General features: G+C 47.8%; 1 protein-coding gene across 4 annotated transcripts in view; it reads left to right on the top strand.

The window, feature by feature from the left end:
- ccdc173 (coiled-coil domain containing 173) overlaps positions 1-24,843 on the top strand; it is a 121,040-nt gene that overhangs the window by 94,156 nt on the left and 2,041 nt on the right. For all 4 annotated transcript variants that reach the window (XM_038789453.1, XM_038789449.1, XM_038789454.1 and 1 more), the window contains 4 exons: positions 1,576-1,732; positions 8,508-8,647; positions 10,718-10,910; positions 12,606-12,770. In XM_038789453.1, the coding sequence (XP_038645381.1) occupies positions 1,576-1,732; positions 8,508-8,647; positions 10,718-10,910; positions 12,606-12,770 (655 nt within the window). The remainder of the gene's footprint in view (positions 1-1,575; positions 1,733-8,507; positions 8,648-10,717; positions 10,911-12,605; positions 12,771-24,843) is intronic.

Raw genomic sequence — 24,843 nt, 5'->3', positions numbered from 1 at the left:
AAAGTAAAAAGCTGACAGACAGCCCAGCTCCACCCACTCTCTGACATCACTGCAGTAGTAAACACTCATTTCTTAAAGGTACTCTCACTACAGATATTTATATACACACCCATTTATAAACACTAATTTCTTAAAGGTACTCTCACATGACAGGGGCGGGTGCCTTGATGGCTGGGCGTTTCTTTAGCGGTCATTGACCTTGGCTGTTTGAGCTCCTTGAGTAAAGGGAGTGGCACCGATCAGTCTTGAGTGCAGTCCTATTGCTCTGGGGAAATGAGCCATTAGAATGCAAACGAGCGGGGGTTTCGATCGTGTCTAGCCATCTGGGTTGCAAATACACACACAAACTCTGACTCTGTCTGAGTCCTGGGTTGGCCATAATTCCCATGGTCCTTTGCAGGTGGCCATCTGAGATGGCTACAATTCTGAGCACCACACTTTAGGAAGGCTGTTAAGGTTTTAGAATGGGTGCAGAAAAGATTTATGACAATGTATTAGGCAGGAGTGACTTCAGTTGCATGGATAGATTGGAGAAGCTTGTGTTTTCCATAGGAAAGAGAAGGTTGGAAGTAGATTTGATAGAGGTATTTAAAACATGACAGACCTGGACATAGTCTGTTACCATTGGCTGAGGGTCGCAAACCTGAGGATATTGAGTTTAAAATGACTGGCAAAAGAACCAGACGTGACATGAGCAAAAAAACATTTACATACCAAGAGGTTAGGATCTGGGATGCACTGGAAGGCAGATTCAACTGTGAATTTACAAGGGATAAGTACCTGAAGAGAAAACGTTTGTACAGCTATGGGAAAATGGCAGGAGAATGGAACTAACTGAGTTGCTCTTGTAGAGAACTGGCTCAGACTCGGTGGACAAACCGCCATCTTTTTTGCTTGTAACTATTCAATGACTTGAAATAAATAACTATTTTCCGTCAGTTATCAGGGCAGAAATCCCAAGGAAACTAATATTCAATCTGGGACAGGGACCCACCAAAACTATTGTTAGCAGAATACCTGTCATGAAGAAATTAGTGCCACTAAGTAATGACAAGACCCCAGCAGCAGATTATTTCCATCGCATGGTTTTAAAGGAAGTAGGTGAGAACATTGCAGATATCCTAACTATAATCTTCAAAGCTTTCTCAATTCAGGAATTGTTCCTTTAGTCTGAAAAACGATGCATTTTACCCCGCTATGTAAGAATTGTGAGACAGGGGCTGGATTTTACACCCCTCCCCCTCAGTGATGGGTTTACAAGAGTTGGGAGCATGCTATGAGCATTATGGGACAGGGGCAGGTATCCGAGGATGGTTTTATAATTAGAAGATCTATCGTCTCCTGACACCACAAACTGTCAGCAGTTATAATCCCCACCTTCCCCCTTTGAGATTTGAGAACCTGGATCTTTAAAAATACCTTAATGGATGTTTCCATTGAACTATGTTAACATATTCAATACCAACCATTCATAATTTTTCTGAGCAGTACTTTTTGTGAAGGGATATGTGTAAGCTGTGTAAACTTCTGATTTTATTTTAAAATGATGGTGTTAAAATAATTTTTTGATGTTAGGATAAAGGAAAATGAACGAGTAAGAGAACAGGAGAAACAACAATATATAAAGGAAGGAGAAGAAATCAAGAAATTAGCAAACCTGTATCAATGGGAGCTCAATAAAATTGAACAACTAAAGGCTCAAGAGAAACATAACAATATGTTGAATCATAGGGTATGTACAGTGTACTTTTGCAACCAAAGGAGTTGAACAACATTGGTTTCACGAATCAGGGTGGCTTGTTATTGTGGTACACTTTATTCTTGATTTATGATAAGGGGCGGGATTCACCCAGCCCGGGGCTGGGCCGGAGAATCCCCGCAACCGGGCCACACCGCCCCGACGCCGGCACACGATTCTTCGCGGAGCCGTACGTTGCCGGGCCGATGATTCTCAGCCCGGGATGGGCTGAGCGGCCGCTCTAAAAAGGCAGAGTCCAGCCGGCGCCGTCCACACCTGGTCTCAGCCGGTGGGAACTCTGCGCGCAGGGTTGGGGGGGGAGGCCTCCAATGGGGCGTGGCCGGCCTGGCGGGCCGACCTCTCGCTCCCCTGGCCTATTTTCTTCTGCGCTGGCCCCTGAACTCCGCGCCATGTTGTGTCGGCCGGCACGTTGAGGGAGGCCACTGCGCATGCGTGGATCCCGCGGCGCACAGTTCGCACCAGGATGGGAGGCTGGAGCGGCATGAACCGCTCCAGCACTGTGCTGCCCCCCTATAGGGGCCAGAATCGGTCCTCCTAGCGGTCCATTCATGCCGTTGTGAAATGCGACGGCGTTTCCCACGGCGTGGACACTCTGCTGCCGAGTGGGAGAACCCCGTCCAAGAATTTTCAGTTTTCTTGTATGGGCTAAGATTACAAACATTCTGGTGTCGTAGATATTTGTTTTAAATATAAATTTTGAGTACCCAATTCATTTTTTCCAATTCAGGGGCAACTTAGCCTGGCCAATCGACCTACCCTTCACAGCTTTTGGGTTGTGGGGGCGAAACCCACACAAACACGGGGAGAATGTGCAAACTCCACATGGACAGTGACCCAGAGCCGGGATCAAACCTGGGCCCTCAGTGCCGTGAGGCAGCTGTGCTAACCACTGTGCCACTGTGCTTTCCCCGTGTCATAGATATTTTAATTGTACTTGAAAACAGTGCTTCAACTAGAGAAGAAAGTTTCTGCACAACACATGTAGTCAAATATTTTCAGCAAATATAGGCCTAGATTTTCTGATCAGGCATAAGTCCAAGGGAAATGAGATGGTGCAAGAATTGCACTGGTCAGCTAGTGGTGTATTGGCTTTGCTATATTTTGAGGTCAGCTTCATTACCATGATGTACCAGTCATAGAAAACATCCGTACTCATGCTTGTCACTTAAAGTCCTTCTGCAGGTGAAAGGGAAAAATATTTAAATAGCACAAGTGAAGGCATTGCATCTGAAGCCAAACATTCTCCTGGGATGTGTACTACCTGCTGGCTTCTTCTGGCATTTACACCATCACAGCTATTCTTGTGAATTTTAGAACAATGGAACTGGCATGATCATGATGTCATACAGCCATAGTGAATTTGAACCATGCAGATCCATTCAACAGATTTTTACATCACTCAACAATGATCAAGCATTCAGCTGCTATATGTGTCTTGCACCAATGCTATTTAAAGGACCTATCAACAAATTGTAGAAAAAATTCCAGTGGCGGCCATGGAGTGAGTGGTTGTACCCAGGGCAGCTCCAGCTCGAATGCATTGGTTTGGGCACTTTATACCTGTTAGTGGGGTAGCTCCGGCAGGAAAGTGGTGCAGAAGGTGGAGATGGAGAAGTTTTTCCCAAGATTGGTATGTCTACTGGCAACCAAACCCGTCAAGAAACAGTCAAAGACCTGGTAAGAAATTGGAGGGGACTTGTGGCGCAGCAACAATTGCAGAAATGGCGGAGAGGGATGGGTTGACGCCAGTGGGAAAGGCCCAGATGGAACAGTTGATGGCCTTCATCAAAGATATATTTTGACAGCAAAGGAGAGCGATACATGGGGACTGGTCGAAGGCTATCATGGGAGCAATAGCACCTCTGCAAGGGTCGATGGACCAAGTAATAATAATAATAAGAACAATCTTTATTACTGTCACAAGTTGGCTTACATTAACACTGCAAGGGCAGTATGTGATGCAGTGGATAGCACTAGGACTGCGGCGCTGAGGACCCGGCCCTGGGTCACTGTCCGTGTGGAGTTTGTACATTCTCCCCATGTCTGTGTGTGTTTCACCCCCACAACCCAAAGATATGCAGGTTAGGTGAATTTGGCCATGTTAAATTGCCCCTTAATTGAAAAAAAATAATTGGGTACTCTAAATTTATTTTAAAAAACCACTGCAATGAAGTTACTGTGAAAATCCCCGAGTCGCCACACTCCGGTGCCCCTTCACGAATACTGAGGGAAAATTCAGAATGTCCACTTCACCTAACGAGCCCGTCTTTTGGGACTTGTGGGAGGAAACAGGAGCACCCGGGGAATATGTGCAGACTTCACAGAGACAGTTACCCAAACTGGGAATCGAATACAGGACCCTGGCGCTACGAAGCACCAGGGCTAACCACTCTGCTACCGTGCCACCCTGCAAGTAGAGAATTGCCTTGAGGCACAAGGGGCGAAGATACGAGCGGTGGAGACGGTGGTGTCTGACTAGAGCGACAGAATCATAGCCTTGGAGGAGAAGGTGGGGGTCCCGGGGGACTTATGCAACTCACTGAGGGTGAAGGTAGAGGAGCAAGAAAACGGGTCCAACTGGCAATACCTACGAATTGTAGGGCTGCCAAAAGGTGTGGAAGGAACAAGTCCAACAAAATATGTGTCAAGGATGTTGGCCGGGCTGGTGGAGCAGGGAGTGCTGGACAAAGCCCCAGAGGTGGACATCCTATTTTAGGCGCATATTGCGAATATGAACATCATTAAAGCACTGGAAATGCAAAAAGAAGAATTGGAAGATGAGGATATCAGGTTATTTGTTTCAGCAAAACAAAACATATGTTAAAGCGTAGGAAACAAAATGAGCAGAAATAGATAACAGTTCCCACGTGTCTGCTACCCTTATTCTTATAGATGGTAGTGGTTGTAGGTGCTGTGTAAGGTGCCTCGATGAGTTGCTGCAGTGCTTCTTGTGGATGGTACACCCTGCTGCTATTGTTCATCGGTGGTGGAGGGAATGAATGTTTGTGGAAGGGGTGTCAAACAAGTGGGCTGCTTTGTCCTAGGTGGTGTCAAGCTTTTTGATTCTTGTTGGAGCTGCACTCATCCAGGCAGGTGGACAATATTCCATCACACTCTTGACTTATGCCTTAGAGATGGTGGACAGGTTTTGTAGAGTCAGGAGGTGAGTTACTTGTTGCAGGATTCCTAGCCTTTCACCTGCTCTTGTAGCCACAGCATTTATATGACTCCTTGTTTAGTTTCTGGTCAATGGTAATCCCACAGGATGTTGAGAGTGGGGGAATCAACTATGGTAATAACATTGAGTGTCAAGGGGCGATGGTTAGATTCTCTCTTGGTGGCGATGGCTATTTCCTGATACTTGTGTGGTGCCAATGTTACTTGCCATTTGTCAGACTTTCTTTCTCTGTCTCTCTCTGAGTCAAAACAGTTCAGAAGGTCACTTAGACAAAGTGTTCCCTTTAAAGTCTCTTCCTTTCTTTATGATATAACTTCTGCCCCAGTCAGAAACCTGTCCAGCTTCCTCTTGTAGACTTGCAAACAGTCAGTGTTATGTTTGTGTACTATAATAATAAATGAATCAGTGTACAACAGAACATCTAGTTCAAGACTAGTTATTTAATGTTGAATAAACTGTGGATAGACTAAACTATTTCTATCCAAACTGGAGCTTCTAACCATGCTACTAACAGCTTCTGTAACTCTGACCAAGATTGGTTTTGTCCAGTTCCAGTGCCCTGTTCCTCTTACATGGCACCTAGAGGTTGGAAGCTATGTACACTGTTACTGCATATCATTACAGTCAGTACTCACCACACCAGCTGGTAATATATTCCAAATCCCCACAATTCCCTGAGAAAAAAATAACTACCGAGCATGCAGTCTGTAGCCATCTAAGATGGACACTGGGCTACAAAATGGAGAACTGCTAAGGCTGCAGGGAAAAACAGTCTTAGTGAGGACAAACAGTTTGCAGAAGACTGTCTTGCATTTTGCACGTACAGAAACCAGTTTCTATCCAGGTGCAGAGTTCCAGCCAAAGGTGCAAATGGGAAACAGATCTGCATAGTAATGAGGTGATCCAGATCCAGACCCCGGACAATAGAAACATTTAAGTATCGATGGATACTTCTCCATAGACGCCCAGACAGAATGGCACCAAAGCAACCAACACAAAGAGCCGTAGGGACCGCCCCACCCATCGAGGAACGACCCTAAGATTGGGGAGTTTGAAAGATATCGATTGGGAAAGACCCAATCGATACCTAGTAGGTGAAAGAACCCGCCCCAAGGGGCACGGACTTCTAGGACCTATAAGAGTAGGTCCCGCACATGGTTCGGTCTGTTGTTTTGCTCCGGCCCAGACCTGTTACATCGCATCCTGACTCCAGTTTCATCACCGGCCGTTGAGCCTCAGCCATCGAACTGTAAGTGCCAACACAACGATTGCTACGTGATCCAGACCTTGCTAGCCCTTGACAACTTTGCGAATCAGAAAGTTACAGACCAAGAACGGGACAAAAGCCTTGCTCCCTGACCTTGCCTGTTCCTGTCTAGGTAAGTATTTAGTTGTTTAGTATTAGAAGTAAGTTAGTCTCTTTAGCGTATGCATGTGTATTTATTATATTTGTTATAATAAACACCAATCGTTTGGACTTACTAATCGGTGTATAGATTTATTACTTTGAACCTGACCTTGATATACTTGTGACGGTGTCTAAATACGGCACCTGGCGACTCCGAGCATAATTACACATACAGAGCCATAGTAGTATTAAGCACACGGCCTTTAAACGGAGGCGTGTTAATCACACTCCAGTAAAACGAGCAACAAGTCTATTCCCACTCTTACAACATTTAAACTAATATATTCTGGCCCTCCCCAACCTATTAGATTGGAACTGTCAACCCTATATTGTACTGCAGATCCCTATCCAATCACCTGCAAGTCTACACTGTTCTCATACACCAAGGTCTTTGAATCTGTCAGGGTAGCTGAGGTTCTTCAAACTAGGGATCTTTCTTGTAACTTTTCTCTGGACCTTTTCCAAGGTCATTATACCACTATGTAGGTATATCAAAACTGAGACAGCAACCTATGTCGGTTCAAAATGATATCCTTTGATTTATACTGACTTGCACGATTGACCTTCTTGAACAACTAAGCTCAAATAAATAATCACAGGAATTCTGGAGAATTGTTGACTTTAATGTTAACAATTTTTAGGGCAGCACGGTAGCATGGTGGTTAGCATAAATGCTTCACAGCTCCAGGGTCCCAGGTTCGGTTCCCGGCTGGGTCACTGTCTGTGCGGAGTCTGCACGTCCTCCCCGTGTGTGCGTGGGTTTCCTCCAGGTGCTCCGGTTTCCTCCCACAGTCCAAAGATGTGCGTGTTAGGTGGATTGGCCATGCTAAAATTGCCCGTAGTGTCCTAAAAAGTAAGGTTAAGGGGGGGGGGGGGGGGGGGGTGTTGTTGGGTTACGGGTATAGGGTGGATACGTGGGTTTGAGTAGGGTGATCATTGCTCGGCACAACATCGAGGGCCGAAGGGCCTGTTCTGTGCTGTTCTGTTCTATGTCTATGTTAATGGGGCGAAATTTACCGAAGTCCATCGTGACGCCCTTGACCGGCGGGCAAAAACGGCGCTGGTGACTCAGGCGTCGGGGCCCGCTTATCAGCCCGAAATCTCCCGTCCTGAAAGGGCCAGCAGCGGAGTGACGCTGTACGCGTCAGTTTCACCCGCTGCAGAAGTGGCGCGTCGGTTGACGTTGGGTGACATCATCAACGCCGCCCGGGGAAACATGATATAAATAGCGCCCCCAACCCCCACCCCAACCCCCACCACCCCACCCCACACCCCACCCCAACCCCACCCCCCACCCCAACCACTCCCCCCCAGCCCAACCAGCCCCCCACCCCTACCCCCACCCCCAATACCTACCCCCAACTGCCACCCCCCCAACTCCCACCCCCCCAACTGCCACCACACACCCCCCCCCCCCCACCCCACCACCCCTACCCCCAGCACTCAAAGTAATTGATTTCACTCTCTCTCTTCACAAACCCTCCCCCCAACCCACCGGCACTCGAAGTAAGTGATTTATCTCTCTCTCTTCCCAACAACCCCCCCACCCACCCCAACCCCAACCCCCCCACCCCAACCAGCCCCCCCACCCCAACCACCCCCCCCACCCCAACCAACCCCCCCCCAACCACTACCCCCCCCCACCACTAACCCCCCACCACTACCCCCCCACCACTACCCCCCCCCCCACCACTACAATCCCCCCCCCCCCACCACTACTACCCCCTGGCACTCGATGTAAGTGATTTCACTCTCTCTCTTCACAAACCCTCCCCCCAACCCACCGGCACTCGAAGTAGGTAATTTATCTTTCTCCCCGGCCTGTCACCCACCTCCAAGCTGAACGGCGCAACCATCATCAATGGTTGACGCCGTTATAAACCAACTTTGATTTTCGCCGACGTGACCCGTGGCCACGTCGGCGGGACTTCGGCCCATTGGGGCCGGAGAATAATTAAGCCTCAAAAAACAATGGCATCGTGCCGGCGCCAGCCGTTCTCAGAGGCGGGCGGCGGGATTTGAAAAACGCCGTTTTATGGCGGGTGGGAGAATTTTGAACATGACGGGAGCGGGATTATCGGCGCCCCCGGGCGATTCTCCGACCCTGCGTGGGGTTGGAGAATTTCGCCCATGTATTGTAAATGTGTGATATTCTATTTCAGGCATATATTGCAAATATCAACATCATTAAAGCACTGGAAAAGCAAAAAGAAGAATTGGAAGATGAGGATATCAGGTTGTTTGTTTCAGCAAAACAAAAAATCTTAAAGCTTCGGAAACAAAAACAAGCAGAAATAGACAGGTAAGCAATTTCCTCTCTTTTGTAGTACTCGGCTGATTTGTTGATGTGCACGGGTCCTTTAAAACTTCCTGTACACAGCCACAGTAATCTAGTAGGGCCAACTTGTATGAATCATATAATTGTTACCCCCCATAATGAGTCCCTTCGGCCCATCATGTCTGCACCACCTCCCTGAATGAGCCATTCTCTAACCTTCTTCCTATAACCCTGCACATTCCTCCTTTACAAATAACAGTCTAATTCCCTTTTGAATGCCTCAATTGAGCCTGCCTCCACCTGAGTACTCTCAGGCAGTATATTCCAGACCCAATCACTTGTTGCATGATAAAGATTTTTCCTCATATTTTTTTTCCTCGTTTTAATAATAATAATCATCGCTTATTGTCACAAGTTGGCTTCAATGAAGTTACTGTGAAGCGCCCCTAGTCACCACATTCCAGCCCCTATTCAGGGAGGCTGGTACAGGAATTGAACCCACTGGCACTGTTATTGCTGGCACTGTTCTGCATTACAAGCCAGCTGTTAAGCCCACTGTGCTAAATGAGCCCCAATAATATTTTGTCAATTTATTTAAATCTGCCTTTTCATTCTTGATTTTTTTCACGAGTGGGAACAGTTTCATAATAGGAGCAGGCGAGGCCATCTGGCCCCTCGAGCCTGCTCCGCCATTCAATGAGATCATGGCTGATCTTTTGTGAACTCAGCTCCACTTTCCATAACCCTTAATCCCTTTATTCTTCAAAAAACTATCTATCTTTACCTTGAAAACATTTAATGAAGGAACCTCAACTGCTTCACTGGGCAAGGAATTCCATAGATTCACAACCCTCTGGGTGAAGAAGTTTCTCCTAAACTCAGTCCTAAATCTACTTCCCCTTATTTTGAGGCTATGGCCCCTAGTTCTGCTTTCACCAGCCAGTGGAAACTACCTGTCCGCATCTATCCTATCTATTCCCTTCATAATTTTAAATGTTTCTATAAGATCCCCCCGCATCCTTCTAAATTCCAATGAGTACAGTTCCAGTCTACTCAACCTCTCCTCGTAATCCCCCCCCCCCCCCCCCCCCCCCCCCCCCCTTCAACTCTGGGATTAACCTATGAATCTCCTCTAAGCACCCTCCGGCGCCAGTATGTCCTTTCTCAGGTAAGGAGACCAAAACTGAACACAATACTCCAGGTATGGCCTCACTAACACCTTATACATTTGCAGCATAACCTCCCTAGTCTTAAACTCCATCCCTCTGGAAGGAGTAGATACTTTCCTCCTATCTACTTTTCCCAGGCCTCACATGATTTTGAATACCTCCATGTAATTTCCTTTGAGCCTTCTTTTCCCCACAAGAAACAGCCACAACATCTCCAATCGTCTTCATAACAGAAGTTCTTCATCCCTTGAACTATTATCGTGAATCCTTTCCGCCAACCCCAAAGTCTGGGCTGGAATCCATGAGTGGAATAGTTTTTCTCCTTCCTTGTGAGGAAAAAGGCTCTGAACAATAATGAAAAGTATGCTCTCTGCATCAAATTTCAGTGCTGTCTTTGTAGAATTGAGTGGTGTGCCGTTGGGGACAAAATTAAATTGTTAAACAACATGTTAGCTAAAACGTTACCTGAAATCAACTATTACAAGTCTCATAGAAGTGCCATAATCCATTCGAGCCAATACAAATCAGACACAAAGGAACATCTTTGAAAGCATGGACTGTGCAAAATAATAATTTCAGAGGTTTTTGAGTTAACAAAGCTCTACTCAAGGAACTATTCTCATTTCAACACAAAGGAATTTGTATAGTACTATCTGTTTTGTGATATAATGCCAAGGCAGTCTACGCCTTGAGCCTATCCCATCAATCAATCAGATTATTAACTCAACCACCTACCTTACCTCCATATTCTTTAGTATATAATAAACTTTTGTTGTCATTATAAAATTTGTGTCTTTTTCATAACCATTGGTTTCTCCATATTTTATACATAGTTGTTTATTCAAAGCTTTTAATTAAATGGCACAACTATAAAATATCTGCTATAATGGAATGTGATCATTTTGTGCTTATCTCATCACTCCAGGGAGAAAGAGGATCATAGAAAACTGATGGTAAAGATTATAAGTGAACAGATTAAAGAGGAAGTAGAGGATGAAATGCACCGCATTGCCAAGGCCGCAGAAGAGATGGAAGCTAAAAGAGATATGGAAATAAAAGAAAAGGAACAAAAACAAAAGGCAGATTTGAAGGCAATTGAAGAATACAGAATTATGATGGTAACTTGCTTATATGTTATGATGTTACAGATGATGTAATTCTGTTTTTACATATTCTGTATTTTTCCCATTGCGACAACTCATCTATCCCATAACCATACAGGCAAAACACTATTTGGGCAAGAGCTAAAATGGGCATTATAAGCTGGCCACTCTTTAAGCTTCTTCTTCTTAAGTTCTCTGCCTGACGACAAATTCCCTCGTGTTGAAATGAGAATGACTCCTAGCACCACGACCTCTCCAGAGGTAGAGCAAGGAGGCAGGTCCTGAATCAACCTCAGCCAGAACAGAGATCAAACCCTGTGTTGTTGGCACCAATCTGATCCACACCAACCGTCCAGTCAACATGTCCACCCTGCCTCCACCAAAGAGTCCAAGTGGCTGTGGCAACATACACTTTTACATGTATGTTGTAGCCTGGATCTGTGGATAGAGAAGATAGAGGCTCCAATTTCTTTCTATCACATAGCTGACCAGGAATCTTCACTACAGATCCCATCTGCCATTGGCATATGTTGGAAGGATTAACAAATTGACACCCAACCTGTTTGGCTGTGTAATGAACAGACCTTCCTTGGCCATCAAGTCCTGGAGTGTGACTTGAATCCAGAATTTCTGGCTCAGAGGAAGGGATGCAACCCACTTCCCCCTGAGATCTCCACTATCTGTTATGCACCACACCCAATTTACCTTTAAATTAGAGGTTAGGTTTATTCGTACCACAGCACCAGGGGGAGCATTGTCTGCACATATGGTGTCAGTGACTGTGCATCCTTGGCATCTACCTGCATCACAGATGACAAAGAGTGAACTAAAACAGAAGAGAAAACACAGCACTGATCTGGTTCCCTCCCACTTCCATTCCCTCCATACATCTCTCACCCCCAGTCTCTTTGCTGCTCTCCCTCACTCCCTTCAGCACTTCCCCCAGTTCTCCCCTTGTTGGCTCCACCTGAAGCTCTTTGCTTCATCCTTCGTTACTAGCTTGCTTCCCCTTTCCCTCCGTTTGCACCACTACCTCCCGCCCACGGCCTCTACCCACTTCTTTTGTCATTCCTTTGCATCAGCCCATTCCCTCCTGCTTCCCTTCTGGCTCCTTGCCATTCCCTTCACCGTTGGCTCACTTTCCTCCTCCCATTTCCCATTGCCACCACTCCCCTCCACTTTGTCCGTGGCCCTTCACTGCTGGCTCACTTACATCCACCCCCTCCCATTTCCCATCCGCTTCCTTTGAGTTCAAGACGAGATTAAATGGTTAATTGGCTACATTGACTTTCTCACCAAATGCTTGTTTCATCACCATCTCATGTAATTCATTTCAAATATTTACCATTCTGAATCAATTGTTCACCTTCCCTCATCTATGCATCTATGTCATCTGTGATGCAGATAGATGCCAAGGATGCACAGTCAAAATGCACCATACGTTTGCCATTATCTATTAAACGAACCACATAAATGTTTTAGACCTTTATCGATTCACAATTTTTGCAAGAATATTTTCAGAAATTTGAACATTACGTGTAAATAGGGAAAAAATAGAAATTAGGGCAACTTAAAAATGTTTTGTGTTACATTGGAGAACATAGTGGTAATATTAAAATACAACTTTTCATAACAACAGTTAATCAAATTTGTGATCTTTTATGAACCTACTGTGGTGTAAAGTATCTGAATTAAGTAATATTCATTCAGATGAAAGTGCACGAGGAGAAGGAAAAGGAAGCAAAAATACAAGCAAAGGAAGTTCTTCATGCCAAGATGGAGGCAGATTATTTACATCATGAACAAGAAAATAAGAAAAAGCTAAAAGCCCGAGAAGAGAATGGGGGCGTGCAATCCTTCCTCGTTGAACAAATGGTAAATGTTACTCTTCCTTGCAACTTCCTCATTGATTTTCTTCCTCTCCTGAAAGTAGAGTTCATTCTGTGGACAGCTCTATCTTTCCATTTCCTTATCAAGTAGCCATTCTGTACCTGTGAGCTTGGATAGTAAGCAGCAAGATACCAGACTAATATTTTACCCTTTCCTTCATGTAATGCTTCCACGTGTGTGCTGAGATTACCAAGCAGCAAAATATTCAGTAGAAATATGCTAAAGGCATAGCTTCCAATTGATAAAAATATGCAGAACAATGTGGTTTTCTCCTAATTAAAACATTAATTACATATTTTTATATATCTTGCCAGACAGCACGACAAAGAACAACTAAAATTACATCTACTAATAACTGGCAGCATAACTGAAAACTCTTTATGTATTAGCAATATGCACAGGTTGTGGGCAGCAGGGTAGCACAGTGGTTAGCACTGTTGCTTCACAGCGCCAGGGACACGGTTTTGATTTCCAGCTTGGGTCACTGTCTGTGCAGAGTCTGCACGTTCATCCCGTGTCTGCATGGCTTTCCTCTGGGTGCTCCGGTTTCCTCCCATAAGTCCCAAAAGACATGCCTGTTCGTGAATTGGACATTCTGAATTCTCCCTCAGTGTACCCGAACAGGCTCCGGAATGTGCTGAGAAACACCACGCTATCTATTGGGACTCTGGTTCAATTCAGGGACTTAGCGGGGAACTCCCCGACGAGGCCACACTAAGTCCCGTTTCCTGCAGTGAGGAGCTCCACTCAACGGAACTCTTCAGTGCAGGAGGGAATCTGAACGCCATTTTTAGATGGTATCCCGCTCTTTCGACCCCTGCAACCCCTGAACCCCCCAAATCCCCAACTCATCCATAAGGGAGCCCTTGAGGACCTTCCCCCCCCCCCCCCCCCCCCCCCCCCCCCCCCCCCCCCCGCACACCACTGAACATGCGTAGGGCAGCCCAGGCCCGATCTCCGACATGGGAAAAATCAGCCTGGAACCTTGGCACTGGCACCGTGGCAGTGCAGCTGCCAGCTGGAAATGCCCCTGGGCACCTTGGCAGTGCCAAGTTGGCACCCAGGTGGCACTGCCAGGATGCCAGGCGGACACTGCCAGGGTACTGGGTTGGAACTGCCACCTGGGTTCCATTCTGGCAGTGCAACGGTGTCCAGGTGGCATCAGCAATGCCAGGGTGCCACCCTGCCCAGAGGACAAGGACCTGGGAGCCTCCCATCACCTGGGAGACCCCCACCAGTGCTGTTCTGTCTAGTCCCTGTATGTGAAGACCAGCACTGAACGGCACGCACCCAAGGTCTCAGGAGCAAAGACCCCAGCAGCTAGCTGTTGAAATAATGAACATCTTGAGAAACAAGGGATACTTTATATTGATTATATAACCTGATGCTTCTACTGTTAAAGACTGAGATTCGGTTAATTGCAAATTCATATTTAAAGATGTTGATCCAGATGTTCTTCATTCCCATAAAAGCAAAAAATAATATATTTTAAAAATCTATCATGTCTGAAACATTTACATATGAGCGCTTTCACAATATTATTGTACAATCATATGACAAAAAGATCAAAATTCGAGTTCATTAACAGACAGGCATGACATAACAGACAAGCAAGGGCTGTTTAGCACAGGGCTAAATCACTGGCTTTGAAAGCAGACCAAGGCAGGCCAGCAGCACGGTTCAATTCCCCTATCCGCCTCCCCGAACAGGTGCCGGAATGTGGCGACTAGGGGATTTTCACAGTAACTTCATTTGAAGCATACTTGTGACAATAAGCGATTTTCATTTCATTCATTCATTTAAATCAAAGCAAATTACTTCGGATGCTGGAATCTGAAACCAAAAGAGAAAATGCTGGAAAATCTCAGCAGGTCTTTTAGCATCTGTAGGGAGAGAAAAGAGCTAATGTTTCATGTCCAGGTGACCCTTTGTCAAAGCTAAAAGGCTTAGAAAGTGGGAGGTATTTATACTGTAGGTGAGGGATGGAAAGATGAATCATAGCCACAGAAACCAAGCAAAAAGCGTGCTAATGGCAGTCCCCACAGAGAATAAAAGGTGTGAAAGGCCAAACAGCAGAGAAACTAAAATCAGAGGGTAAACTGTGACAGGTGTAGATGCGTGGAGAGAGGGACATGGGTGGTAGAGAGGTAAAATGAGAAAAAGGGGGCAAATGAAATGCTGCTTAACCTGGAATGAGTATTTTGAGCCTGCGATGTTAAGCATGGATGAGGTAAATGGGCAGGTGTTACACCTTCTGCGATTGCATGGGAAGGTGCCATGGATGATTGGAGAGATTGGGTACGGTGGGGGAGTGGACTAGATTATCCCGGAGGGATCGGTCTCTGCAGTTTGCTGACAGAGGGAGTGAAGGGAAGATGTGTTTGACGGTGGCATCACGCTGGAGTTGGCGAAAATGGTGGAGGATTATGCTTTGCATACGGAGGCTTGTGGGGTGAAATGTGAGAACGAGGGGAACTCTATCCTTGTTCTGTGAGGGAGAGGAGGGGGCCAGGGTAGTGGCGCGGGAGATGGACCGCATGCTGTTGAGGGCCCAGTCAACAACTGCAGATGGGAAATCACAGTTGAGGAAGAAGGAACACATTTTTGAAGCACCATTTTGGAAAGTGGCATCATCGGAATAAAAGCGACTGAGGCAAAGGAGCTGAGAGAAAGGGATGGAGTCCTTACTGGGTGTAGGGTGCAAAGAGCTGTGGGCCAGATAGCTGTGGGAGTCAGTGGGTTTGTAATGGATATTAGTAGATAGTCTATTGCCAGAAATTGCCGGACTGTCTGCCACCCCTAAACCAGTACACCTACTCAGCATTTATGCCCCAACACTCGCCTGAGGTTAAAGACCAGTTTTACAAGGAACTCCACAACATCAACAGCAACATCCCTAACATCTGTTCCTGCTTGGGAACATTTAACGCCAGGGTTGGGGCCGACCATGGCTCATTGCCCTCCTGCCTCAGGCAACATGGCATTGGAAGGATGAACAAAACAGAAACGGACAGAGACTGCTGGAGTTGTGTGATGCGACCCCTGATGTGAGAGTGTAGATGTAAACTGTAGCTTTAATCGACTAGAACAGTGCCTGCCTGTGACTGGTCTGCTACTGAGAGCCGCCTACAGGGCTACTGCTCTTTATACCTCTCCTCAAGGGGAGGAGCCAGGGGCGGAGCCCACAAAAGGCACCAACATGAGTACTGGGGGTTGATGTGTAGGAGCTGGACCCTCTCGACCAGGGGGTCGGACTTATGGCTCTTGGCGTGTTTGCGGAGTAGGACGGGCCCGGTGTCTTCAGCCAGGACGGAAGCGAGGCTTTGGAGGTGGATTTCCTGGGAAAACAAACAGATGGTCATGAGGGGTCTTGTTTGTGGCCGTGCAAAGGAGGGACCGTATAGAGTGGAGTGCGTTGGGGAGGGCCTCCTGCCAGTGGGAGACTGGGAAATTCCTGGACCGTAGGGCCAGGAGGATGGCCTTCCAGAATGTCACGTTCTCTCTCTCCACCTGCCCGTTTCCCCCGGGGTTATAACTGGTAGTCCTGCTCGAGGCGATGCCCTTACCGAGCAGGTACTGACGCAGTTCGTCGCTCATGAACGACGAGCCCCGGTCACTGTGAACGTACATGGGGAAACCAAACAGGTGAAGACACTATGTAGGGCTTTAATGACGGTGGCAGCGGTCATGTCAGGGCAAGGGGATTGCAAAGGGGAAGCGGGAGAATTCGTCAATGACATTTAGGAAATATGTGTTGCGGTTGGTGGAGGGGAGGGGGCCTTAGAAATCGATACTGAGGCGCTCAAAGGGCCGCGGTGCCTTTACCAAGAGGGCCTTATCCGGTCGATAGAAGTGCGGCTTGCACTTCGCGCAGATTGGGCAATCCCTGGTCATGGCTCTGACCTCCTCAGTGGAGTAGGGTAGGTTGCGGGCCTTGATGTAGTGGAGAAGCCAGGTGACCCCCAGGTGGCAAAGGTCATTGTGGATAGCCCGGAGTCGGTCATCTTGCACGCTAGCGCACGTGCCGCGGGACAGGGCACCTGGGGGCTTGTTCAGCTTCCCAGGACAATATACTATATCATAATTATAGGTTGAGAGTTCGATCCTCCACCTCAAGATCTTATCATTCTTGATTTTGCCCCGCTGTGTATTATCGAACATGAAGGCTACCGATCGTTGGCCGGTGACGAGGGTAAACCTCCTACCAGCTAAGTAGTGCCTCCAGTGCCGCACGGCTTCCACGATGGCTTGGGCCTCTTTTTCGACCGAGGAGTGTCGACTTTCGGAGGCGGTGAGGATGCGTGCCTGCCTGATTGAGGGTAGCGGCGAGGGCAACCTCTGACACGTCGCTCTCCATCTGGAAGGGGACGGACTCATCCACCACGCGCATTGCGGCTTTGGCGATGTCCGCCTTGATGCAGCTGAAGGCCTGGCGGACCTCGGCCGTCGTTGGGAAGGTGGTGGCCTTGATTAGTGGGCGGGCTTTGTCCACATAGTTGGGGATCCACTGGGCATAATAGTAAAAGAACCCAAGGCACCTTTTCAGGGCCTTGGGGCAGTGGGGAAGGGGGAGTTGCAGGAGGGGGTGCATACGGTCGGGGTCGGGTCCTAGAACCCCGTTTTCCATGACGTAGCCGAGGATGGCTATTCTGGTTGTGCAGAAAACGCATTTCTCCTTGTTGTAAGTGAGGTTAAGGGTTTGGGCGGTTTGGAGAAATCGCTGGAGGATGGCAACGTGATCCTGCTGATCATGGCCGGAGATGGTGACATTGTCCAAGTACGGAAATGTGGCCCGCAGCCCGTACTGGTCCACCATTGGGTCCAAGGTTCTTTGAAAGACCGAGACCCCGTTTGTGACGCCGAAGGGGACCCGGAGGAAGTTGAAGAAGCAGCCGTCTGCCTCAAAGGCCGTGTAGTGGCGGTCCTCCGGGTGGATTGGGAACTGGTGGTACGCCGACTTCCGTGGAGAACACCCGGTAGTGTGCGATCTGGTTAACCATGTCTGCGATCCGGGGAAGGGGGAACGCATCAAGGTGCGTGTACCAGTTTATGGTTTGGATGTAATCTACAACCATCCGGTTCTTTTCCCCGGTCCTGCCGACCACCACCTGTGCTCTCCAGGGGCTATTGCTGCCCTCGATGACTCCCTCCCGCAAGAGTCGCTGGACCTCGGACCTGATAAAAGTCCTGTCCTGAATGCTATACCGCCTGCTTCTGGTAGCGACTGGCTTACAGTCGGCAGTGAGATTTGCGAAGAGCAGGGGTGGGTCGTCTTTTAGTGTCGCGAGAATACATACAGTGAGTGGGGTAGGGGCCCGTCGAATTTCAGAGTTAGGCTCTTGAGGTTACACTGGAAATCTAGTCACAACAGGAAAGAAGCGCAGAGGTCGGGGAGTACATATAACTTAAAATCGACGTACTCGTCGCCCTGTATTGCTAGAGTTGCGGTAGTGCACCCCTGGATCTGTACTGAGTGCGACCCAGAAGTGAGGGAGATGGTTTGGTGCACCGGGAAGATTGGGAGTGAGCAACGTCTTACCATGTCTGGATGAATAAAGCTCTCCATGCTCCCGGAGTCGAACAGGGAAGGTGTTTCGTGTCCATTTACCCGGACAGTCATCATGGATCTCAGAAGGTGTTTGGGTCGTGACTGGTCCAGGGTGACCGCGCTGAGTTGCGGGTAGCCAGCGTGGTCGGAGTTGCTGGGGTGGTCCCAAGATGGCTACCCCCATCGGTCGCACGTGTCGGGCGGCATTGCAGACGGCGGCCAAGATGGCGGCCCCCACGAGTTGCACGTGGTGGGCCGCATGGGCGGAATGGCCAAGATGGCGGCCCCCGTGAATCACACATGTTGTGCGGGCTTGGAAATGGCTGCCCCCATGGACAGCACGAGGCTGATGATGCGTCCGGGGCAGAGCCGGCAGGCAAGCTGCTACACTGCGGGTTCTGCGGGCCTGTGAGTCTGAGGGTCGGGCCTGCGATTTTGAGGGTTTGGACCTGGCCAGGCAAACCTTGGCAAAATGTCCTTTTTTTCCTCAGTCACTGCAGTTCGCATCCCGGGCCGGGCAGCGCTGCCTGGGGTGCTGATGTTGGCCGCAGAAATAGCAGGGTAGCCCCCCGTGTTGGGCGGGCAGCCGCGCGGCACAGGCCTAGGGTACTCTTTGGTTGAGGGTCCACAAGGGGGTCGCGTGATCAGACGGGAACGTATAGAGGCTTTGGAACGCTACTTCTGGGAGGAGGCTAGCTTTACCATCTCTTCCAGGTCGAGGGCACCCTTCTCGAGTAGGCGCTGTCTCACGTAGTTGGACCCAACTCCAGCCACGTAGGCATCCCGGACTGCGAGGTCCATATGTTGAGTGGCTGTAACGGCCTGGTAGTTGCAACTTCGCGCAAGGACTTTGAGGTCACATAGGTACTCTTCCAGCGATTCCCTGGGGCATTGGCGGTGAGTAGTGAGGAGATGCCGTGCGTACACCTCAAGCTTGATCTTGGTTTCGGACAAGGCTCGGCACAACATCGGGGGCCGAAGGGCCTGTTCTGTGCTGTACTGTTCTATGTTCTATGTATAGGCGCTTCAGCATTGCGAGGGCATCTACGTAAGTGGAGGCTTCCTCGAGTTATACAGAGATTCGATGACTCACCCGGGCATGGAGGAGGCTCAGCTTCTGATCGTCGGAGACGGAAGGCGAGGAGGAGGCAGTGAGGTAGGCCTCGAAACAGCGGAGCCAGTGCGAAAAAATCCCTTTTGCCTCTGCGCCCTGTGTGTTGAGTTCCAGTCGGTCAGGTTTGAGGGCAGATTCCATAGTGGTGTTGCAGTCGATTAAATTGATGCAACCATCAATTCTGCCTGCCTGTGATTGCTCTGCTACTGAGAGATGCCTACAGGGCTACTGCTCTTTATACCTCCCCTCAAGGGGGCGGAGCCAGGGGCGGAGCCCACAAAAGGCACCATCATGATACATCACAGGTAATACCGTACAATGGTCCATAGGTGGAGACCACATAGGCAACAGCGTGGTACAGTTACATATATGGTGAATGGTTACTGCAATACGTTCACCACATTGTGTTTACATTACCTCTACATTACCAACTCGTTCATTCAAACCAAACCCTGTTGTCAAGTTTTATGGAGACATTCAAGATCTTGCTGGTGGCACCAGCTGGGATCTCTTCATTGGATTGGATTGGATTGGATTTGTTTATTGTCACGTGTACCGAGGTACAGTGAAAAGTATTTTTCTGCAAGCAGCTCAACAGATAATTCAGTACATGGGAAGAAAAGGGAATTAAACAGAATTCAAGAAAATACATGAGAATACATAATAGGGCAACACAATATATACAATGTAACTACATAAGCATTGGCATCGGATGAAGCATACATGGGTGTAGTGTTAATGAGGTCAGTCCATAAGAGGGTCATTTAGGAGTCTGGTGACAGTGCGGAAGAAGCTGTTTTTGAGTCTGTTCGTGCGTGTTCTCAGACTTCTGAATCTCCTGCCCGATGGAAGAAGTTGGAAAAGGGAGTAAGCCGGGTGGGAGGGATCTTTGATTATGCTGCCTGCTTTCCCCCGGCAGCGGGAGGTGTAGATGGAATCAATGGATGGGAGGCAGGTTCGTGTGATGGACTGGGCGGTATTCACGACTCTCTGAAGTTCCTTGCGGTCCTGGGCCGAGCAGTTGCCATACCAGGCTGTGATGCAGCCCGATAGGATGCTCTCTGTAGTGCATCTGTAAAAGTTGTTAAGGGTTAATGTGGACATGCCGAATTTCCTAAGTTTCCTGAGGAAGTATAGGCGCTGTTGTGCTTTCTTGGTGATAGCGTCGCGTGAGTGGACCAGGATATATTTTTGGTGATGTGCACCCCTAGGAATTTGAAACTGCTCACCACCTCTACCTCGGCTCCATTGATGCTGACAGGGGTGTGTACAGTACTTTACTTCCTGAAGTCGATGACCAGCTCTTTAGTTTTGCTGGCATTGAGGGAGAGATTGTTGTCGTTACACCACTCCGCTAGGTTCTCTATCGCCCTCCTGTATTCAGACTCGTCGTTATTCGAGATCCGGCCCACTATGGTCGTATCGTTAGCAAACTTGTAGATGGAGTTGGAACCAAGTTTTGCCATGCAGTCGTGTGTGTACAGGGAGTAGAGTAGGGGGCTAAGTACGCAGCCTTGCGGGGCACCGGTATTGAGGACTATTGTGGAGGAGGTGTTGGTGTTCATTCTTACTGACTGTGGTCTGTTGGTCAGAAAGTCAAGGATCCAGTTGCAGAGTGGAGAGCCAAGTCCTAGGTTTTGGAGCTTTGATATGAGCTTGGCTGGGATTATGGTGTTGAAGGCGGAGCTGTAGTCAATAAATAGGAGTCTGATGTAGGAGTCCTTGTTTTCGAGATGCTCTAGGGATGAGTGTAGGGCCAGGGAAATGGCATCTGATGTGGACCGGTTGCGACGGTATGCGAATTGAAGTGGGTCAGGCGTTCCGGGAGTATGGAGGTGATGCGCTTCATGATCAGCCTCTCGAAGCACTTCATTACAACTGACGTCAGGGCCATCGGGCGGTAGTCATTGAGGCACGTTGCCTGGTTCTTCTTTGGTACCGGTATGATGGTGGTCTTCTTGAAGCAGGTGGGGACCTCGGAGTGGAGTAGGGATAGGTTAAAGATGTCTGTGAATACCTCTGCCAGCTGGTATGCGCAGGCTCTGAGTGCACGACCAGGGATCCCGTCCGGGCCCATCGCCTTCCGTGGGTTCACTTTCAGGAAGGCCGATCTGACTTCGGAAACTGTGATGGTGGGTATGGGTGAATTATGGGTTGCTGGGGCACTCGACAGCGGATTGTTGGTTACCTGCTCAAACCGAGCATAGAATGCATTAAGTTCATCGGGGAGGGGTGCGCTGCTGCCAGAGATACTGCTCGGCTTCGCTTTGTAGCCCGTTATGTTGTTTAGTCCTTGCCACAACCGCCGAGAGTCTGTCTGTGACTCTAGCTTAGTTTGATATTCTCTCTTGGCATCTCGGATGGCTTTGCGGAGGTCGTACCTGGATTTCTTGTATAGGACAGGGTTGTCTGCCTTGAACGCCTCAGATCTGTCCTTCAGTAGGGAGTCAATCTTGCGGTTGAGCCATGGTTTCCGGTTGGGGAACATACGTACTGCTTTCTTTGGCACGTGGTCGTCCACACATTTGCTGATGAAGTCTGTGATGGTGGTGGCATACTCATTTAAGATAGTCACTGAGTTCTTAAATATGGACCAGTCCACTGTCTCCAAGCAGTCATGTAAGAGCTCTTCTGTCTCCTCGGACCAGCACTGCACAACCTTCTTAGCTGGATTCTCCCGCTTGAGTTTCTGCTTGTAAGCCGGGAGAAGGAGCACAGTCTTATGGTCTGATTTCCCAAAGTGCGGTCGGTCATCACCAGGAGAGCCTTTATAAACAGTGTTTAACCACAGCGCGGACTGTGACACTGACCACTCCCTTATGTGCAGCAAAATTAGATTCAAACCAAAGAAAATGCATAATTCCAAACAAAATTGTCGCCCATGCATCAACACTACCAGCATTTTTCATCCACTGCTGTTACATTCCCTTGAACAAGCCCTTCAGAATACCACTGTAGGGGATGAAGAGACCAAATGGGCCCACATTGGAGACATCATCTAAACTCAGCAATGACCACCTTTAACAAATGTGTGAGAAGCAGATTGTGGACTGGTTTCAAGCCTGCTTTGAAGTGATGAAACCAGTCATAGTTGCTAAGCATACTGCACTGCTGAACTACACGCAAGCCCCCAGCGAGAAAACCTCTTTAGCCCTTAAAACTACAGAAGCACCGTCCAAAGAACAGCTTGGTGCTGTGCAAATGACTCCTGACAACATCTGTGCAATCGTATTCAGCTGGCCTCTGACACCAGAAAGATCAGAGAAATGTATGATGGAATCAAGAAAGCTTTTGTGCAACCATCATAAAGACTGCCCCCCCTCAAGTCTAAATCAGGGAAAACAATCACTGACCAATGCAAACAAATATATCACTGGGTGGAGCACTACACAGAACTGTACTGCAGGGAAAACGTCACTGTGTGAAGTTTTGGTTTCCTTGTATAAGGAAGGATATACTTGCATCGCAGCCACTACAGCCAAATTTCACTAAATTTGTCCCTGAGATAAGGGGGTTGTCCTATGATAACACACTGAGTAATTTGGGCCCATAATCTCTGGAATTATTCATTTAGCTTATTAACGGAATAACAAGAAGCAAAGAAAATTACGTGTTTGAATTGGTCCATTTTCAAGATGCAGTTTTACAGGCCAGGATGATTTCTCCCACATGATTCTTTAGAGATGACTGGAAGTTGAATATCTCTGGGTTTCCAGACAAAGGTTTGGCTGAGTTTCTGTAGAGTCAAATCCTTGCTGGTGAAGGTAAAATAGCCCCTCTCTTACTGCCTGGGTCGACTGGTAATACTAGGCAATGATCCTTTCTTCCTCTTGGAGGAATGGTCCCTCTTGTGTCCTGTTGTTCTCCAGACTGATCTGTCTCTGGAGTAATAAAATTTGTTATCTGAAGTCAGTTTCGATCATGTGACCACATGATCAATACTTCTGTTTTCCACACAAATTATTCAAAACTAGTAGCCACTGTTACATAATGGGGGTGAATGGTGGCTGTTCACACCTGCTTATTGTTAGGAAAACAAAGGTAGTTTTAAGAGATTTATATTTGTATTGCTAAACATTGGGAATATGGTATACTTTTAAGTGGTTTAATTTAATGTTTCTATGCCTTGACGCATAAAACCCTTAGTTCGATTCATGCAGGACAAAGGTGTTTGTATATGTGGAGGTTGGTTTCAATTCCAACTGTGTTTCTATTGTGCTTAGAGAGGGTTACAGCATGAAGAGTAAATAGAAGTAGCAATGGTTGATTAGCAACGGGGGCCTTTTAAGGTCGGAAGGTTTTAAAGTTTTACTTACTAGCTTAATGTGTTTGCAGTTGGAGACGGGACACTGGGGAGTGAAGTGCGTGGGTTTCCTACGGGTGCTCCGGTTTCCTCCCACAGTCCAAAGATGTGCAGGTTCGGTGGATTCGCCATGATAAAATTGCCCTTGGTGTCCAAAATTGCCCTTAGTGTTGCGTGGGGTTACTGGGTTATGGGGATAGGGTGGAGGTGTTAACCTTGGGTAGGGTGCTCTTTCCAGGAGCCGGTGCAGACTCGATGGGCCGAATGGCCTCCTTCTGCACTGTAAATTCTATCTATCTATCTATCTATCTCTCAACTCTGCCAGAAGAAAAACAGGGCAGGATAAGGGAGCTACAAATAGTCAGGCTTCCCAAAGAACCATATTCTAATCAAATAACCAGGGAATTAAGATATAAAGAATGGCTGAAGAAGACTAAACTTAAGAGAACCGAGACCAAGGTGTTGCTCAGGAGGATGCAAGAGGAAAAGTAAACAAAGCATTCTGAGTTAAAGAGACAATTTCAGTAATCAGATTTAATGTGGGAAGGCAAACTTCAGAGGTAAAGTGAACATTTGATGTCATCTTAATAGGGTCTGGAAATCGATAGTTATAACAATTGTGAATAGTTTATGCAGCAATCGAGGCAAATAAATTCTAAAGGGGAAGCGGTAAAACCGTGATACTGGATTTGTTATTAAAAGTGGAGTGGCCGCTTTGTTTAAAAGAGTCATTTGGAAAATCTGGACTGGATTTTGGAATGCAAACCACTCATGGAAAGCATTACTGTGAAAGAGAACGGGCAGCACGGTAGCATGGTGGTTAGCATAAATGCTTCACAGCTCCAGGGTCCCAGGTTCGGTTCCCGGCTGGGTCACTGTCTGTGCGGAGTCTGCACGTCCTCCCCGTGTGTGCGTGGGTTTCCTCCGGGTGCTCCGGTTTCCTCCCACAGTCCAAAGATGCGCGGGTTAGGTGGATTGGCCATGCTAAATTGCCCGTAGTGTACTAAAAAGTTAGGTTAAGGGGGGGTGGGGTTGTTGGGTTACGGGTATAGGGTGGATACGTGGGTTTGAGTAGGGTGATCATTGCTCGGCA

The sequence above is a fragment of the Scyliorhinus canicula genome, chromosome 2 (genome assembly GCF_902713615.1).
Source record: "Scyliorhinus canicula chromosome 2, sScyCan1.1, whole genome shotgun sequence".
NCBI classification, from domain to species: domain Eukaryota; kingdom Metazoa; phylum Chordata; class Chondrichthyes; order Carcharhiniformes; family Scyliorhinidae; genus Scyliorhinus; species Scyliorhinus canicula.
This window is presented reverse-complemented; position numbering and strand designations above follow the sequence as displayed.